The following is an 18,424-nucleotide window of genomic DNA, read 5'->3' as shown; positions in this document are numbered from 1 at the left end:
ATAATGGGCTCTGCTGTGAAATGGATTGTAATTCAATGTGTGTATCTCATTCACTGTAATGAAGTGGATTACTCAAATACCTTTTGGCTCTAAAGTGCTGCTGTTTTTCCTACTTTGGGTTCTAGTTAATTAGCTGAAGCAAAATGGTCAAAGTCACTTTCCACAAGTCTGGTTCCTGGCAGTTTCCCTGTGATGCTATAAAGGCCTGCAGTTGATGAATGATTTCTTTTAGATTAATTGATGAATTTAAAATAAAAGGGAAATAGATTCGATTTAATTCCCTAGAAGACTGAGAAGTCCAACAATGGAGCAGCTGCAACCAGAGAGTTGTTGGCATTTTGAGTAGATCATCATGATGATCAAAAAAGATAGAATCCTTTTAATTCTTTAAGACTTTTAAAACCATTTTTGGATCATAGTCATCGGTCTGCTTGAAAATTCTGTCATTTAGTGTGAAGTTTCCAATTTCGTTAGCTTCCTAAAATAGAGATTACCACATTTTTACAATGGAAAGCAATTACAGAAAAAAAAGGATTTTTGAAGTGTTTTTCCTGATCAACTACAGGTTCTGTTTCTTTCTCTTCACAGATTTAAGAAAAGCACAAACTTCCTTCCCTGGCACCTTCAAGGTTTTCTCTTTCCAATCAGGCTCTCCTCTCCGTGCTTCGACCCTCTTCTCCTCTGAGGGAGCTCCTGTCTCGCCGCCATGCCAAAGAACACCAAGGTGACCCAGCGGGAGCACAGCAATGAGCCGGTCACCGAGTCGGTGGCTGACCTGCTGTCTCTGGAGCACCCCATGGACTATAAGAGCAGCCAGATGAGTATGGGTCTGAGTCCAGGATCCACTGCTCCTGGGAGGGCCCTGCTGCCTTCCCCTGACCCAGACGCTGAGGACGGCCGGCCAGCGTGGAACAACAAGCTGGAGTACATCCTGGCCCAGGTGGGCTTCTCTGTCGGTCTTGGAAATGTCTGGAGGTTTCCTTACCTGTGCCAGAAAAACGGTGGAGGTAGGTGGAATTTGGCTGACTTTAGCAGTTCAGTGTGTTCTTGGGTGAGAAAAAGCTGAAAGTCTTGCGTAGACCAGTGTGTAAAGTGTGGTAACACTTCCTGGATTCGGATGTCAGCTCCTAATTGGGCCTCCCATCGAGAGCGTGTCCAGGGTGCTGAGTAATGTTCACATTGAGAAATGCTGTTCTGAGTCAAGGCTGTTAATGGGATTATTTTTTTTAAAAGCTGTTCTGTAAAATGCTCCTCATGATCGGCCAGATGACAGTGGTTAGCTTAATGACATTTAGTACTTTTGGTTTGATCCTTTTGTTTGAACATGGGGTTTGTTTGCTACCCCACAGTCTAGTCCAGGATACCGTGTGCATCTGGCAACTATTTGTTCACATGTGATTTGAGTGGAAATGTTCACAATTGGTGATTAGTGTGTAGTTCTGGAAACCAGTTCACCAGTTTGTACAAGGGACTTTGAGATTGGGTCAGAATTCACAGACAGTTGTTCAGTATTTTAGCAACGTAGATTGCAAGGTGGTGTCAGAGTAGTGGCAGCAGCATGAGAACACAGAACACCCATCAGCCACAACACTATAACTACCTGCCACATACTGTACAAGTCCACCTGTCCTGTGTAAAAGTCAAAGTATCATCCAAATGAATTCAAGAACCTAAAGTCCTTGCAGAATGTTGAATTGTAATGAGGTGATCAAGGTTGTTCATGTTGCCTGTAAGTGGTTTTAATGTTGTGGCTCTTCAGTGTTTATCTTAATCTAGTGTAGATAGAATGGTGGGTTACATTGTGCAGGGAGTTTTCTGTTTGGTTGTTTTGGGACAGTGAGATGAGCTGCTTTTTGGTGCGATAATCCAGTTTGAATCTTTTGTTTTTAAGCTTTTCTTTTGAGCAGTTTAAATTTCAAGATGTTCGGCTCCAGTTTTGTAGGATAATCTGCTGTTTCACTAAGTATTTATGATGCTAGAACATCAGCACTGCACACATTTTGTCATTATGAAGTTTAGAACAAATTCTACATTAAACAGTAAGATTTGCAGGTCATCAATAGCTGCTTGTAATGAGGAGATAACCTGGTTTTTGGTCAGCCTGTGAATACACAAGAAAGTGTCATCTGCGTAAAATATGACATTTCAGGGCTGAACTGGGAAGTAAACATTATTTATGTGCAGAGTAAATATCAGTGGACTTTGAATTGGATTTGAACGCAAGATTTTTAGCTTTCAGACAGATATGATCTGAGCCAGCGCAACACAATGTGGCTTTTCATCAAGTGATCCACAGCAGCATTTGCAGCAGCAATTTGTGCAATGAGCAGATCTACAGTCTGACTGCTGCGGCTGAAGGACGATGCTATCCTCCAGGAAGCCATGCAGTTGTGGGCTGACTTTTGATTCGAGGGTTTGGGACAGACAAGACAGCCTGAATGTAGGTCGATAGTTGTTACGGTCACTCGTGTCATATCTGATAAAATCAGTAAGTACAACTTAAGACGGTGTTTTTTGTCTCGGCACCAACCAGGCTGCTCTTCGCAAGTCAGAGGGGCAGTAATGTCAACGTTTTTTAGATTTGGACAACTGGTGCTGTCAGCAGCTGCAAGACAAGGTCATTTCTGTTCACAAAGATGCACAAGAGGCCTGATATGATGCTGGGAGATCCTCCAGTTGAACATTTATTTGCTTTTCCTGCAGATCCCCTAGTCTTATCTTCATGGTATTATGATTTCCTGGTATTGTGATGAGATGAGAGGGCAGTGGCGATGACTAGGACGGAGCAAGAGGAAGAGTAAATACTGATTACAGACATTACAGACAGACTGTGTTGGTACCTTGTGTGGGTGGTGTGTTTAAAGAGGGTATTTGAAATGCGTGATAGCGAAGCTGAATATGTATGTATTCACACACTTTAATCAGAGTGTGAGAATATAAGTGTGCGCAGTAATGAGTGTTCATAAACTGCTGAATCTTGGCTCAGTGGGAGCTGCTGCATTGTCTTGTCTGGGCTTGTCCAAGAGATATGGACAAACTGTCCCTGTGCAGTGTTTCTAGTGAAGGTAATGCTTATTTTATACTGTTTCGATATAAAGATAAATGCCAGGGCTACATAGCTCACCAACAACATTATTCTGTCTTACAAATAACTAATTAACACAGTTAATTTCTATGATCGTGATTGTGTCTACTTTGAAACCTGTGTGTCCAGAAAAGCAAATTAGCCAGTCGTCAAAATTATGAAGCAACCATGACTAGAACAGCTTGTAGCTTTATTTATCTTTACGAAACTACCGATCAATTTACTCTAAGCACATTGCTGGACCAAACAAATAGCATACAGATGAACTACTCATTATTACAAACCAAAAGATTATCTTCCTCAGAGAAAGTAAGTGACCAGCAGCATTTATTGCTTTGCATTGAACAAATGCAACACAACAGAAAGAAAATAATGAGTACATAAATGAGTTGTTGCATATTAACAAAGAAGCACGTTCTAGTAGATATTAAGTATGCTGTAAAACATGTTTTGAGAACTGTGTTTAACTGCAATTTTTTGAACTGTTGTTTGATATTTTAGAGGTTTTCCCTGTTTCATGAAATTATAAATAATAACTAGCAAAATCACAGAAACTGTAAATAACATTCACATCAAAAATCTGTAATTTTATAAATAATAATTCCTTCTTCTACAGTGTTTGACTGTATTTTTTTATTATTATTTTTCACTGTATTTAAATTTTAACAAAACAACATTATTTTACAGATGTTTGGTGTTATTTTATTTTTTTAAAAAGTATATTAAGGATTAGAAAATGGTAAGTCATTCTGTCATTTTACAGATCTTCCCCTGTATTGTTAAATGACAGATAAACCTCCATCACAAGATAATAATCATAAGATAACAAAAAAGAACCGTAATAATTTACATGTTGACTGTAATAACAAAACAGGCCAACACTGTACCAAATGTCCACATCAAAAAATTGTATTTTCTTAAATAGTAATTCCTCCTTTTACAATGTATGACCATAAAGTTACTTTGAATCTGCTAAAAATATCCCTATTTTACAGGTATTTGACAGATTTATCTTTCAGTTTTATTTCAACAGTTTTTGAACTTGACAGTGTCCCACTGTGTTTTAAAATATGTTATTCTGGTGCCCTTGCTGCCAGATTTTCTTTTTTCTTGACGTTTGTTTTTTTTTTTAAACCAGGTTTTTATTTCTTTTTTCTTTTTCTTTTTTTCAAGTTAAATTGTAGTTTGACAAACATGGCAAAATTGTTGTGTTGTCTTCAATATTTTTCTAAACTGAATATTACCAAACTGTTTCTCTCGTAATCAATATCAGAAAAATTTAAAATATAATAATGCTCGTCACACTGATGTTCTGTCAGATAGAACGTACACAATCCTAATACACATTATCTTTCCTCAAACTGGTAAATTCAGACTGCCACACACATTTTCTCCCTTTTCAAAGGGTCTTAATTAAGCCATAGTTACTATTCTGTCAATTGCCTCTTGTCAACTCTAAGGATCCACGTCCTTACATGTGAAGTTTCCTCAGTTTTAATGTATTTTGTTTTTTATATAGAGAAAAAAATTAATCATGAATATAATAAGGATTATTTCTCCTCTTGTTATTCACAAATTGAACTACAAGGTGATCTGTCCAGGTGTAGTTCATGTATGTATTCTCCACTAGTTTGACTGAAGAAAAACAATAAGAGAAGCAGCTACCTGGACAGTTTCTCTCCTGACTCACACATTGTGCTTGTCTCTGTTCGGTGTCTCTGCTGCTCAAAATAGACATCAAAAATCAGTGAAAATAGACCTGAAAACAACTACGGCTGCCTCTGACGGTCCAGATGTAACGTAACACTGTGTTCCTCTTTGTTTCCTTTGTCTGCTCCTGCCTCTAATAGCCACTCACGATGTTATCACAATTTTTGATCGAGTCAAACGTCAGAGTCATTTGGGTTTTTTTTGTCTGGAAAACAGGCTGCAATTTCTGGCTTTTCTGACGCGTCCTCTCTGGCTTTGGATGCTTTTGTCACCATGGAGCCCCTTCGTTTCTTGACGTAAGCAGGACTGGACGTGACTTGTTGCCTGTTAGCGCCTGCTGCTCTGCTCCCCCTGTCCCTTCTGTGAAAAGATAGAGGGGAATATGTGACAAAATGATGAATGGAAGTCAAAAAAAAAAAAAGCATGGAGAACAGGTCAAAAGAAAGCGTGAGAGGGGAAAAAAGAGAGCGAGGGAGTGGAAACAGTGAAATCAAAGCGGTAGAAGATAAAGAGAATAGATTCCAAAAATAGAACCTCAGTGTGCTGCTTTACAATGAGCTGTTGTCCTTCACCACACGAAGATTTCAAACCCAGAGCAAACAAATCGTTCAAATACAAGTAGAATCTGCTTTAATTCTTCTCCCAACTGCCCTTTCTCCATCTCAGGTGCGTACCTGGTGCCCTACTTCATCCTCCTCCTCCTCATCGGCATCCCCCTGTTCTTCCTGGAGCTGGCGGTGGGTCAGAGGATCAGGCGTGGCAGCATCGGGGTGTGGAACTACGTTTACCCTCAGCTGGGAGGCATCGGGGTCTCCAGCCTCATGGTGAGTGTCTCGCATCATTAACATAATCTTCATCCCACTTTACAATATTACATAATTATATGAGGCTACATGCTGTCACTTTTGTTTTATTGAATAACTGTCGCTGTTTGTCTACAGCCACGTTGGTGGATCTGTAAGGAGTAATGCGTAACATATTTTAACTGTTACATAATTTACTGTGTTGGTGTATTCTGTTCACTTGCAAATTAACACAAAATACAACAGAGGATGATGGAAATGTTAGTTTCTGAGATATTTGGTCTGAAACCACACTAAGGAGAAACTGAAAGCACAAGTTCATCTTCTGGTGACCAATTATACAGTAATCTATCTAATAATTGTTAAAACATTTCAAATAAAACTACAAATGGTCTTTTGATTGTGGCAGTAAAAGAAAAATAAGAGTAGTTGTTATGATACATTGTGCAGAAATAATGAATGACTGTATGATATTTCATGGTAGTTATTGGTAATTTAGTTTATAGTGGTTTCAGTTTCAGTGTGTGGTGGACCCACAGACATTATAATCAATTATCAAACTCTCAAACCTCTGTAGGATTAAAAAAGTAGCTCCAAAATAGTTTTCTTTACATTCTCAAAGTCATCTGCAATTCTTGATAGTTTTGAGACAATGCAATCTGATTATGATTCGTCTTTGAGTTTTTATCTTTTATTTATTTATTTATTTTTACCATGAAATCTTTCCATTTTAATTAACATGGATTAAGATTGTTTTGGGGAAAAAAAACACACCGTCATCTCTCACTACCTACCTTGATTTATTTAGGATCTACTAACATTTTGATGTCTTATTATTAGTGGAAAAACCTGTGACATATTTTTTCTACCTCACAGTAAATCATCAGGATTGTAAAACAATAAGTTACAGAAGATGCACTTTAACCAAAGGCTCCATTTATGGGTTCACAAACTGCCGGCACATGTTGTCTTTTAACTGGTTTATCACTGCTCCATAAATAATTTATAAGTTTCCAATTAATAAAGGCAGGGGTAGCAGTTTATTACACTGCATAGAGTGTTGTAGGACTGCATTTATTTTGGATCGTGATGATAGCAGCCTTTGAATGTGTGTTTGGCACCGTTTTATAGGACTGTTGTTGTCACATTTCACTCACAATAAATTCTCAGTTCAGAGTTAAACATGTGAGGTTCAAAGAAAACCAGCGTTCTGTATAATTCACTCTGCTGGACTCCCTCTGCCTGCTCACATTACTCCCTGCTGTTGCTTTAAAGCCAGCGACATACAAAGACCAGCGCTGATCACTGTCGTAATCTGTCCCCATCATCAGCAGGAGTACTGACCCATCTTGTCCCCATCCCATCAGCATCACCAGCTTAAAACAGTCAGTCAGCAGCTGAGTCTGTCACTCAGTGATCCACTGCATCTGCCTTTCTGTTTTGTCAGTCATCGCCACAGTGATTTCATCAATCTAGTGCAAAAGAGGGGATGGAGAGGCCGGGCCTGGGGCAGTGAGGCGTGTGGCAGCTCGGATATGGCAGAGGTGGATTCAGCAGCTATAAATACTCCTCATAGAGGACCCCAGCCTTGGCTGCTGAGAGCAAACAGCTCAATAATTCATATGTACTCGACTTAAGCTGTGTGCTCAGTGTCTGCGACGTGACTCAAGAATATGCGTTCAGCTCAACACATTGCATGCTGTTTGTCCCCAGTGCTGTTTGTTTATTTGCATGATTGTCTTTCAGCAGTGGTGAGTCTTGCTGTTCTCTCTCGTTTCTCTTCAGGTTTGCGGTTTCGTGGGGCTCTATTATAACGTGATTATCGGCTGGAGCATCTTCTATTTCTTCCAGTCCTTTCAGTATCCGCTGCCTTGGGCTGAGTGCCCCATCCAGAGAAATGGAACCCAAGCCAGTGAGTCCACAACACAATGTACTGAACAACAGCACAGGGTATAACAGAGCAAAAAAACAAGTATCCATACGATGTTGTTTATTTAGTATAAGGCCTTCGACATCATGTGGAGAAAAATGAATACTGCAAATTCCTGCACCACAGCTCCATATTCAGCAAAGGCTCTCAGCAGATGCAGACATAAAGGCATTACGCAGGGCGATGCTTAAAGCTGCAGAACGCGTCTTTGCATTGAAGCCTCACAGATTCTCTGCAGTCCAGCAGCAGCGTCTCTGCAGGCATGTAACAGAGGGGCGTTTGTGCTGCCTCTATGGCTGAGAGCTGCCCTGCATCTCATGCTACGAGGCAGCTCTGTTGGCGAGGGCTGTCAGATGGTTTGACCTGGCCGACAGCGTCAGTACCTCGATCAGCTGGCAGCTGGTAGCCTGTGGTGGAGACACAAGCAGGTTCTGGCAGAGAAAAGGGCATCAACTTTCATTAGTGTGAGAGGGCAGGATGTTGACTCTGGTCATGATTATACATTCAGTGGAGATGCTGCAGAGCCTCCAATAGGATTTAGCTGAGCTCTCTGCAGAGGTGGAGAGTGCAGTAACTAAGTGCTTTTACTCCAGTACTCTGCTCATGCATGATTATGAAACATGTACTGTCTATTTAATGACTGCAACTAATGATTACTTTCATAATCGATTCATCTGCTGATTATTTTCTAAATTAATCATTCTGTCTAAAAAGTTTCAGAAAATCATGAAGCACATTTCTGAGAAGCAACATTTTTGCAATTATCAAACAGTAATGTCAGTTGACTAATTATTTATATGACATTACAGTCATGTGGCATGTGCCTTAACCATTAGGCTACCAGACTTCCTGATTAACATGTCCTTTTTGTCAATTAGTGATACTAAAGAGTGGGAAAATGTTTTCCCATGACGTGAGAAAATGTAAACTCTTCTCAAATACAAATAAACTAATTAGAAGTGTTTTAAAGAAATAAGTGTCAGTACATGGACATATGATTGCAGGCCATTTTAGTTAATATTTCTTACTGCAGTTTGCAAAACCAGCAATATCTGACTCTGAAATGTGTACCGTTTCTGCATTGTATGATTAAAACATGAGGCATTGGTATAATGTCAGAGTGTACATAGTTTAATGTTTTCCTTATTGACTGAGAACAACATTAAAACACTGTTTATATATGAATGCATTAGCAGTAACATTATAATTGGTAATAATGCATCACTGGATATTTGCAACTGCATTTATCTGACAGAAAGAAGTCAAGAAACATAAGTTTCCTGTAATGCAAGTAAATTAAACATCCATATATGTTGTATTTGTGCAGACTCCGCTGTCAAAACACTGTTCGTGCCTTTTCCTTCACTTTCTCCCTTGTTGTTGCAGTTGTGGAGCCAGAGTGTGAGAAGAGCTCAGCGACCACCTACTTCTGGTACCGGCAGACTCTGAACATCACCAGCAGCATCGACGACACTGGCGGTCTGAACTGGAAGATGACTCTGTCCCTGCTGGTGGCTTGGATCATGGTCTGCCTGGCAGTCATCAAGGGCATCCAGTCCTCTGGGAAGGTACGAGGCAGCCAATGATCGAGTTTAACAGTCTGCATTTAATCCCACACAATACAGAGTCAGTATGAAGGCAAGAAATCATCTTAGCAAAATGAAATTAAATGTCAGTTTTTAATCAACCATTCATCCTTATCAGTGGGTGTTTTATTCACTTTGCTTTCCAGACAAAGGTAAGATGCTAAGCCTCTCGTTGCCTCTTGCCTATTTTTGAATCTCATCTATATTATGGAAGAGAGAGTCATGCAACATTAATAAGCTTAAACTGAACCAAGTATAAACTGGTTCAGGATGCAGATGGAAAATTCTCAGTTTGGCAACAACTGTAACAACATCCTGTCATCTCGATCCAGAGAGTGACTCATGTACCACAGCCTACAGTCTCAATAGGAAAACACACAACAGAGCTGATCGCCAAGGCCTGACACAGTTTTTTAAACACTAACCTTAGCAATCCAATTGTCACAGTCAGTGCTGCAACGATTCCCTGAATGCTGTAGGAGGGATTTTTTTGACTTCAAGGACTCCACATTTGGTAGGATTTCACAAATTCGGTGCCAAGCAAACACAAAGCAGTTTTGGGACTGATTCTTCGCGTGTGTGTGTATTTGTAAGTGTGTTTTGTTGCACTTCTTCCTGCATGTGTGAGGTCTTGGAAAAGCGTGTCCATGGCAACACTGTCTCTCTCCCATAGGTGATGTACTTCAGCTCTCTATTCCCGTATGTGGTGCTTTTCTGCTTCCTGGTACGAGGCTTGATGATGAAGGGGGCGGTGGACGGCATCGCTCACATGTTCACCCCAAAGGTGAGCGAAAATCGTGGTGATTTTCTTCCAATCAAATAAAGTGATGGAAGGAGAAAGTGTAGAACAGATTGCATCTTCTGCCTCGGTGGGATTGGGAGACATTATCAAAGTAAAAATAGTAGTTTGCTGCAGTTGTATAAAATATGATTGCAGTGGGCTGCAGGGAACGTCTTCAAATCACTCCCATCACAGTGCTCCTGACACTGTAAGTGACACTTTATCTTTGCAGGCTGTTTATCCATGAGTTGGTGATGATTTCAGCTCCACTCATAGCAAAAATGTCATTAATATCCACATTGTGTTATGAGCTAAGTTGATGTCTCCCTCTAGTGGTGAATGTGTGTGATCACAACAGCCTGACTGATTATTGAGGAAAAAAATTCCAATTATTTTCCCTGCATGATCATGCAAATTTGCAAAATTTTGTTGCTGTGTTACTACTGCCATTAAATATCAGAGGAGGGTAGTAAATTACAAGTTGTGTGGATTTAGTGCATTTTGTCTAAAATTACATGTTGGCCTCAGGTCGTGTGAAAGCTGAGGTTTCATCTCACGGCAGATGACGTTGCAACAACAGCAAATGTGTGACTTTCGCTGTTACTGATGAATTATTTCAATTAAAAGATGCCTTATTTCAGAGATAAAAACACATCAGATAAACTGTCTGTAGACGTTTTTAAGTTCTCTCTTACTTAAATGGGTTTGTTATTACAAACCTATGTAGCATGGCCAGCTAAGGTTTGCTTTTTTTTATTTCTTAAAAACTCCCCAAACACCTTATTTGCTGATTAACAAAAAAAAAAAATACATTAAGGGAGTCTATATAGAATATTAATGTTCAGGATCTTTTTAAGAGAACCAGTAACATTATTAATGACTTATTTTGTCTCCTCTGCAGCTGGAGAAGATGTTGGAGCCGCAGGTGTGGCGAGAAGCAGCCACGCAGGTCTTCTTCGCTCTGGGTCTCGGCTTCGGAGGCGTCATCGCTTTCTCCAGCTACAACAAGCGAGACAATAACTGTCACTTCGATGCAGCGCTGGTTTCCATCATCAACTTTGTGACGTCCATCTTGGCCACTTTGGTGGTGTTTGCCGTTCTGGGGTTCAAGGCGAATGTCATGAACGAGAAGTGTGTCGTCGAGTGAGTGTGCCATGCTGAAGCAAATGCTATGTGATCAGTCTCGTATTAGCTTTTGTTTTCATGGTTGTCTTTCCTCACTAATGTGTCCCTCTTCTCCACATCTCCAACTGTCCATACGCAGGAATGCAGAGAAGATCCTGGGTTTCCTGAACACAGGTGTGCTGAGCAGAGAGCTCATCCCTCCTCATATCAACTTCTCCCACCTGTCAGCCCAGGACTATGCAGAAATGTACGGAGTCATAAAGACGGTAAAGGAAGACAGCTTCGGCCAAATGGGCCTCGATGCTTGTGTCCTGGAGGATGAACTCAATAAGGTCAGTGGGAGAAACTTCAAACACTGAAATGAGAATACAGTTATATATATACACACACACACACAAATAAATACAGTTGAAACCAGAAGCTAAAATACACTTCATAAGAAGACATATAACTTTTTTTTTCTCACTGTCTGACATTAAATCAGTCTAAACTTTTCCTGTTTTAGGTCAGTTAGGATTACCAAAATAATTTCTGTTTTCTAAATGTCACAATAATGAGAAAGATCTTTTTTTTTTTTTTTTTTTTAGATTTATTTATTACTTTCTTCAAAGTCAGAACTTCTGGTTTCAGCTGTTTATGATTAATCGTTTTGATTTCAGGAAGTTATTTATGTCTAGGTAATCTGAGAAGTAGCCATACTATGTGAAATGTGACAAATTGGAGGTGAAACCATCGTTACAGAAGAATCCATCATTTTAAATGTGTATGTATTCACCATGAGATGATTCTGAATTGTGATCAAGCTTCCAACCAAGATAAGTTTGAGGTTTCTATAGGTTTTTAACTGTCATGGTCATAGTACCGCAGATAGTTCAGTTTCATTTTGCTGATTGTGGTCTTTCGAGGCTTTATGGGCATTTAATGTGTTTTGTGTGGGTCATCATATAAATGAAATGTCCCGTATGATGAAAATTCATCATACTTTATAGAGCACCTTCTGCTATAACTCTAAAATGTTTAAGTTACAGGCAAAATACATCAAATGTTCTGCTGTTGGCTGCAAAATTGAACACAGAACTCTTAAATCACTCCGCACATCTGAGGAACTGAAGATCCAGTGGATTACTTTTTATTCTTCATGGCATTGTTACCACAACAATAGGAAAAATCCTAAGTGTTGGCATGTTGTGCAACTAATGTGGCCAACATTACTGTTGGCTTTGATCAGAGCTAAAACCAGAAGTTATGCAGTCATGTTAAAATAAACCATGTTTACAGTATTTGAACTGAAAATTAAAAGATGTTTTGGGGACATATGAGACGTCTGTTAATTTTCTGTAAAGGGGCACAATGTGGGACTGTTAAAATTACTATGCAGGAGATTGGTTGGGCCCTGATCTAAATTTAAAACAAAAACAAACAAAAAACACACCTATTGATGCTTTTTCAATATTACCCTTCAAACAGTGGCTCCCAAATCCAATTCATTCATCTCTCTCTTTCATCAAACCAGTGTCTTTTTGTAACCCATTAACAAGCTGCACAAGTCTGCAAGCTCAGTGAATAACTTTTTCTTGTTTTATTTGAATAATCTTCCTCTCCTGTCAAATAACTTACCCCTTACATTTATCTAAGTAGCAGGGGTCCTGACCTCCAGCGGGGAGATCACTGTTTTAAATCATTCCTCATTGTCTGGAACAAGTCCAGTCGCTCGATCTTTTGCAAATGATTTCCACAGCAATGTGAGGCTGAAAATAAGCTTGTTGGATTCATCCCAGAAGCTACAGCCTGTCTTTTAAGCTTTGATTTTTATCTGTTGTGTTAAGGATGCTTAAACATTAAGTGCAATCTACTATCTAAAGTCTGTTTGAGCTCATCACATCCGTGGCTGCCCTATAATTAATGAACCTGGAAATGGATGTTAAGTGGGTGATTTCTTATATAAGTATCATTCATTTCCAGCTCATTAGTCACCATTAGCCACCTTTGACAGACTTCCTTCCATCCTTCAGGCGGTTCAGGGCACTGGCTTGGCGTTCATCGCCTTTACGGAGGCCATGACCCACTTCCCCGCCAGCCCCTTCTGGTCCGTCATGTTCTTCTTCATGCTGATCAACCTGGGATTGGGCAGCATGATCGGCACCATGACCGGCATCACCACTCCCATACTGGACGCTTTCAAGATCCGTAAAGAGATCCTGTGTGGTAAGTCTTGATTCTGGTTATCCAGGTTGTATCTTGTACCTGCTGCATCTTTCTGATTCTGAACAGATATTTCTTCTTCTTCTCCTCCCTCTCAGTGGCTTGCTGTGTCATAGCCTTCCTGTTAGGCCTACTGTTTGTGCAACGTTCAGGGAACTACTTTGTCACCATGTTTGACGACTACTCCGCTGGTTTACCTCTCACTGTGGTGGTGATCCTGGAGAACGTCTCTGTGGCCTGGATCTATGGCACGAAGAGGTAAAATGACTGGATATCTATAATGAAGCCACATAATGAGTTCTCGGGACATGTTTGTCTGTTTGGTCAGTCTGATTTGTACGGAGAGCTGTCACTGGGGAATTCAGAAACATTACCCAAATGCCACAGGCAGGCAGGTGAAAGTAACAAAAGAAACATTAATCAAAGCTGAACAGAGTGAACAAAGGCAAGGGAGCAAACAGAAGATGGCTGAATGTCCAGGAGTCCAAGGGATAAGCAAAGAACTGATCCAAAACAACAGTATCCAAACAACTAGAAATGTAAGAATGTTCAAAAAATACTAACCAGGTGAGCACATGGAGCAAAAGGAGCAAATCAGTCAGGTAAAAGGGAATACAAAAACTAGACCGAGACAAGTTAGACATGGAGAATCATGTTGCAATCAGGCAGATTAATCTTAGGGTGGATAACATAAGACTAAACAGGACAAAATGGCAGAGATAGAAGTCAGAGGCAGGACTATCAGGACAATCAAAAAAGGAGGGGAAAAGAGACAAAGGGAGGAAGTAAAACAACAAACGATGCACAAGGACAGAATATGGCAAAAGAAAACAGGAAATAAACAAAACCCAGAACTGAGACAGAGAACTCTTCAAAAAAGAACTCACTGTTGAATAGGTCTTCTAATTTACATATCAATCACGGCTTCATTCTAAAGGAAAAGTTCACCACGAACCAGAATATTATGTCCGTTTTACACAGGAAAAAATTAGATGAAGCATATTACAAAACGTAAATCATAGTTTCGCCACAATAACAGCGCAGACAAATTATTCTGCACATCTACTGTTGTTTAAATAGCACCATTAGAAAGACACTGGCTCTGGTATACACAACCCTGAGACCATGATGTTCTTCCAGACAAGTGTTTAGAGATATTGTTTTATGGAGCAGTTACCAACAACCAATTGGACAATTTCACTGCACACTTCTCCACTCGCCGTAGTAAGAAATCAGAGGTGTTGCTAATAACATTCATGCTGGCTCTGCTTCATTCAAGTGTTCCACTGAGGGTTCCACTAGGTGCACTTCTGTGACCGTGACACAGTTTTGTTTGATCCTTCGCAAAGCCAGTGTTTTTGACTTGCTAAATTTGGCCATTTTTTTCTGAATCTTCGTGGGTTTTTTTGTAGTTTAGTACGCTACATAGTTAACTGATGCTACCAGATGCTCTATTCTGTTCCGGTTTCTGACTCTCGATCTGCTCTGTGCAGTTTGACTCAGTATCAGTGCAAAATAGGCTGGGAGTGTATTTATAGCGGAGGAGAGCGGAGAGCAGCTTCTGTAAAGAGCTGCAGCGCATCTGGTGGAATCCCAAACATTATGTAGATCAGCTCCTGTGGCCTTGTTGCAGCTGGAACGCAATGCAGCCGTCGCCTCTGTGTCTCAGGGGTCGGTGAGGCAACATGCACAGTGGCATGACAGCTAAATGGAATTCAGCCATCTTGGATTTTGTTGTTTCGCAACTCTGGTTTTCCTTCTATGATATGCATAGAGATGTTTATAAATAGTTTATGGAGACTTAATTCTTTCTATCTTTGTGCTTACCCTGCTACCTACCCTCAGGTTCATGCAGGACCTGGAGGACATGCTTGGTTTCAGGCCGTATTCCTTCTATTACTACATGTGGAGATACGTGTCGCCTGCTGTCTTGGTGGTGCTCATCGTGGCCACTGTCATCGAGATGGCCGTCAGTCCTGCAGGATACAACGCCTGGGTGGAGTCCGAGGTCAGTGTTCAGTTAATACTCCTAGCTATGTGTGATTATAGGATTCAGAAAGAAAAACATTTTAAAAAGTGAAAGCAGTATCAGACATGCTTGACTTGCTCAATGCTCAATGCAAACTCCTGTTTTACCATCTTGGCATCAATATTCAGTCATCAATCACAACCATGTTTTAAAGGTGAGCAGACCTTTCAAACTTGGTTCTGATCCACCTGTTTGCAGTTTTACTCAATTCCTCTTCTCGCCTATCCCCTCTTTGCGTACATCTGTGCCTTCTTCGCCATCCTCTTACCCCTGAACTCTTTTGTTCTCAGGGCTCAGAGCGTTTCCAGAGCTACCCCCCCTGGGCTTTAGGTATGGCCTACGCCCTCATCGTGGTCGCCATGCTGCCTTTACCCCTCGTCTACATCGCCCGCCACTTCAACTTGATCTCCGACGGCTCCAACAAGCTGTCCGTCTCCTACCGCAAAGGCATGATGAAGGACATCTCCAACCTGGAGGAGCAGGACGAGCAGCGCTTCATCCTCAGCAAGAACCCCAGCGAGGCGCCCTCCCCCATGCCGGCCCACCGCGCTTACCTCGGCCCCGGCGGCACCCAGGAGATGACCAACACCAACTACGGCACCAGCACCAAGACGGGCTACCAGAACATCGGCTCGCCTGAGTCTGAGCTATGATCCACTGAGCTCATTGATCTTCCCGTCCATTAAGACCTGGCCCTGCTTGAAGAGAGGGAGAGAGAGGAAGTCAAGAGGGAGAGAAAAATTCACTCGCAGCATTCATCACACCTTAACCCCCAGAGCTAAAGCCCTCGATTCCCCTCTTTCCTGCTCCATCGCTCCTCACCTGTGGTTGTTCCCTTCTCACGTGTCGTAGGATCCGTGCTGCAAATGGCCTGTCAATCCCAGCTGGGATGAAGGGATCACTGGAATGTGAGTCCCGACTGATATGACAACCTTTTTTTCCCCCATCTGTCGAGGCATTACAGGGGCAGAGAGAGAGAGAGGGACAGACGGGAACAAAGAGGCGGATGAAGTGTAGAGAGGTCCGCTGTGGGCTTAGATCTGGGATTTGTTTGGTAATATACGCTCTGGTTGAGGTTGACGTGGGTGCAATGCTAAAATGCTTCACATTGTACCAGTTTGTGCTTCTTCTGATTCAGTTGGAGAGGATTGTTATTTGTGGGTGATGGGATGGAAGGAGACTCACTCATCTTATCCTGATCTATATCACGGTATGAGAACATTTCTTATCTAGAATACAATTGCAAATACGACCATAAAAGTATGTCACAAGTGGTAGTGTAAGCAGTGTTCCAAGCACATCATATAAGTTTACTGTGCCTATCATGCATCAGCAATAATAACCAGTCACAGTAGGATCCTCATGAAGCTGTGGATCTCCTTCTATCTCTGTTTCCCCACTGATGTAGAATACTGTACATATGTGTTGTGCAATAGTTTCAGATGTCACCGTAAAAAAATCGCGCATATACACTGCAATACTGCAAAAACAAAAAGGGAGGCAGCTTTTTTGCCTCGTCATTCCACAGAAGCACAGACGCCTGCTATCGTTTAGAGCATCTCTGAGCCTTAACACAGAGCAGCACTTTTTTCTTTTAAACAACTCCTTCACTTGTTGCCAACAGCACTGCGCACATCCACGTCCCCTGCGCTGTTCCGGTCGCAGCTGGCTTAGACAAAGCTTTTCCATTTGAATCAATCATTTTAATCAGGCGTTTCCATTTTTATGAATGCCTTAGAAGGGCAGCGGCGGCGATGCGCGAGCAGGAGCAAGCAGAGCGGCTTGTGCTTGGAAGTCTCCGCGCGGCAGATGTGCATGTGCGTCGGGGTGTTGTCTGCCACCGAAAACCAGAGCTGCCGGTGACCCTGCCGGTTTAAAAATAGAGCCGCGTTACCCAGGGGAAGCCGTGGCAACGCGCCATAGATACAAATCCTCTTCTGATGTAAAGGAGGGAGAAGAGAGCAGACACCTCGCTTTGTCTGCTCCACCTGCACAGCTGCTTGTTCAGCCAGACGGAGACGAGACATTTTCGCGTCGAGGCCCTACATGCGTGTCTCTCTCTGATGTTGCATTGAATAAGAGGTTCACTGCCATACATGCTGAGGATTAATCATACCTCATCCCTGAGAGGATGATATTTAGGTTTTACTGTTGTACATTCCTCCAATTGTGACCACTATGTAGACATAAATCCATAAGCACTACAAACTACACTTTGATGTCTTTTCGTGAACCGAGGTGTGAAAACAAAGCCTTTATTTTTTTCCTCTGTTTTTTTTAAATGTATAATCTTGTATGACAATGTATGTTTAGGGGTATCATGTGGAAACGTACCGTGATATAAATGTGTGGAATAAGTGGTAATATTTGGTTTTCGCCACTGGGTGTCTCTGCTGGCCAGCGGAGGACACAGTCTCTGTCCTGTAGCCCCTCCCTGAGACAAGACCAATACTTGAGACTGAACAGATGTAGTGTGAAGCACAGTCAGTCACATTGTTTGGTGCCTGAACAGCATCTGTGTTGTCGTTTTGCCTTATGCTTTTGTCATTTTTTTTTAATGTTGTTGTCGTCATCGTTGATTATTTAGTGAGTTTACTAGGTAGAGTTTGGACCAATGTTTCATCTCGTCTACTTGAGCACTTTAATTAGGTAGAGACCCTGGAGTTGTTTGTTAAGAATAAGCTTGAAAAGAAATATCTATCTCTCTCTCTATATATATATATATATATATATATATATATAGAGAGAGAGAGAGAGACTACAAATCACTCGTATACGCAGCAATAGTGCAAAATAGGGGGCAGCTAGGTTTCTTCATGAGAGAAATAGGTATGAATGTCCATTAAAAGGCACAAGACACAAATGCATCACAAGCCAAGAGCTTCAAGGTTCTTATCATGTTCTCATAGAAGATATATAACCACGTTTGATGAAAATGTTAGCATTTTAAAAGGTCGTCGTCTGGCATCTTATGATGTTGAAACTGTGTTAATATGCTGAATTTAGCCCCAGTGCTTCACTAAATCTGAATCTACCGCTGCCTGGGTAGGTTTTACTAATTCATGTCTGGTTTTCCATAATGTAAGCGCGGAGCCATCCCTATGTTGTGGTCATACTGTTTGCGGTCGTGCAGCCTCCAACGTGCTTCCATCTTTAGCTCAGGTTTCAGGCTA

General features: G+C 41.3%; 1 protein-coding gene across 1 annotated transcript; it reads left to right on the top strand.

The window, feature by feature from the left end:
- The first annotated feature begins 706 nt into the window (after positions 1-706).
- slc6a17 (solute carrier family 6 member 17) lies at positions 707-15,904 on the top strand. Its single transcript, XM_008296277.1, has 11 exons — positions 707-1,007; positions 5,462-5,619; positions 7,384-7,510; positions 8,915-9,096; positions 9,788-9,898; positions 10,797-11,038; positions 11,160-11,352; positions 13,033-13,225; positions 13,321-13,480; positions 15,068-15,230; positions 15,542-15,904. Exons 1-11 carry the CDS (start codon positions 707-709, stop codon positions 15,902-15,904), a joined length of 2,193 nt encoding a protein of 730 aa, XP_008294499.1.
- Positions 15,905-18,424: the final 2,520 nt, after the last annotated feature.

The sequence above is a fragment of the Stegastes partitus genome, unplaced genomic scaffold, assembly GCF_000690725.1.
Source record: "Stegastes partitus isolate 25-593 unplaced genomic scaffold, Stegastes_partitus-1.0.2 Scaffold24, whole genome shotgun sequence".
Taxonomy (NCBI): domain Eukaryota; kingdom Metazoa; phylum Chordata; class Actinopteri; family Pomacentridae; genus Stegastes; species Stegastes partitus.
Note: the sequence above shows the minus strand (reverse complement) of the source record. Positions and strands in the feature narration are given on the sequence as shown.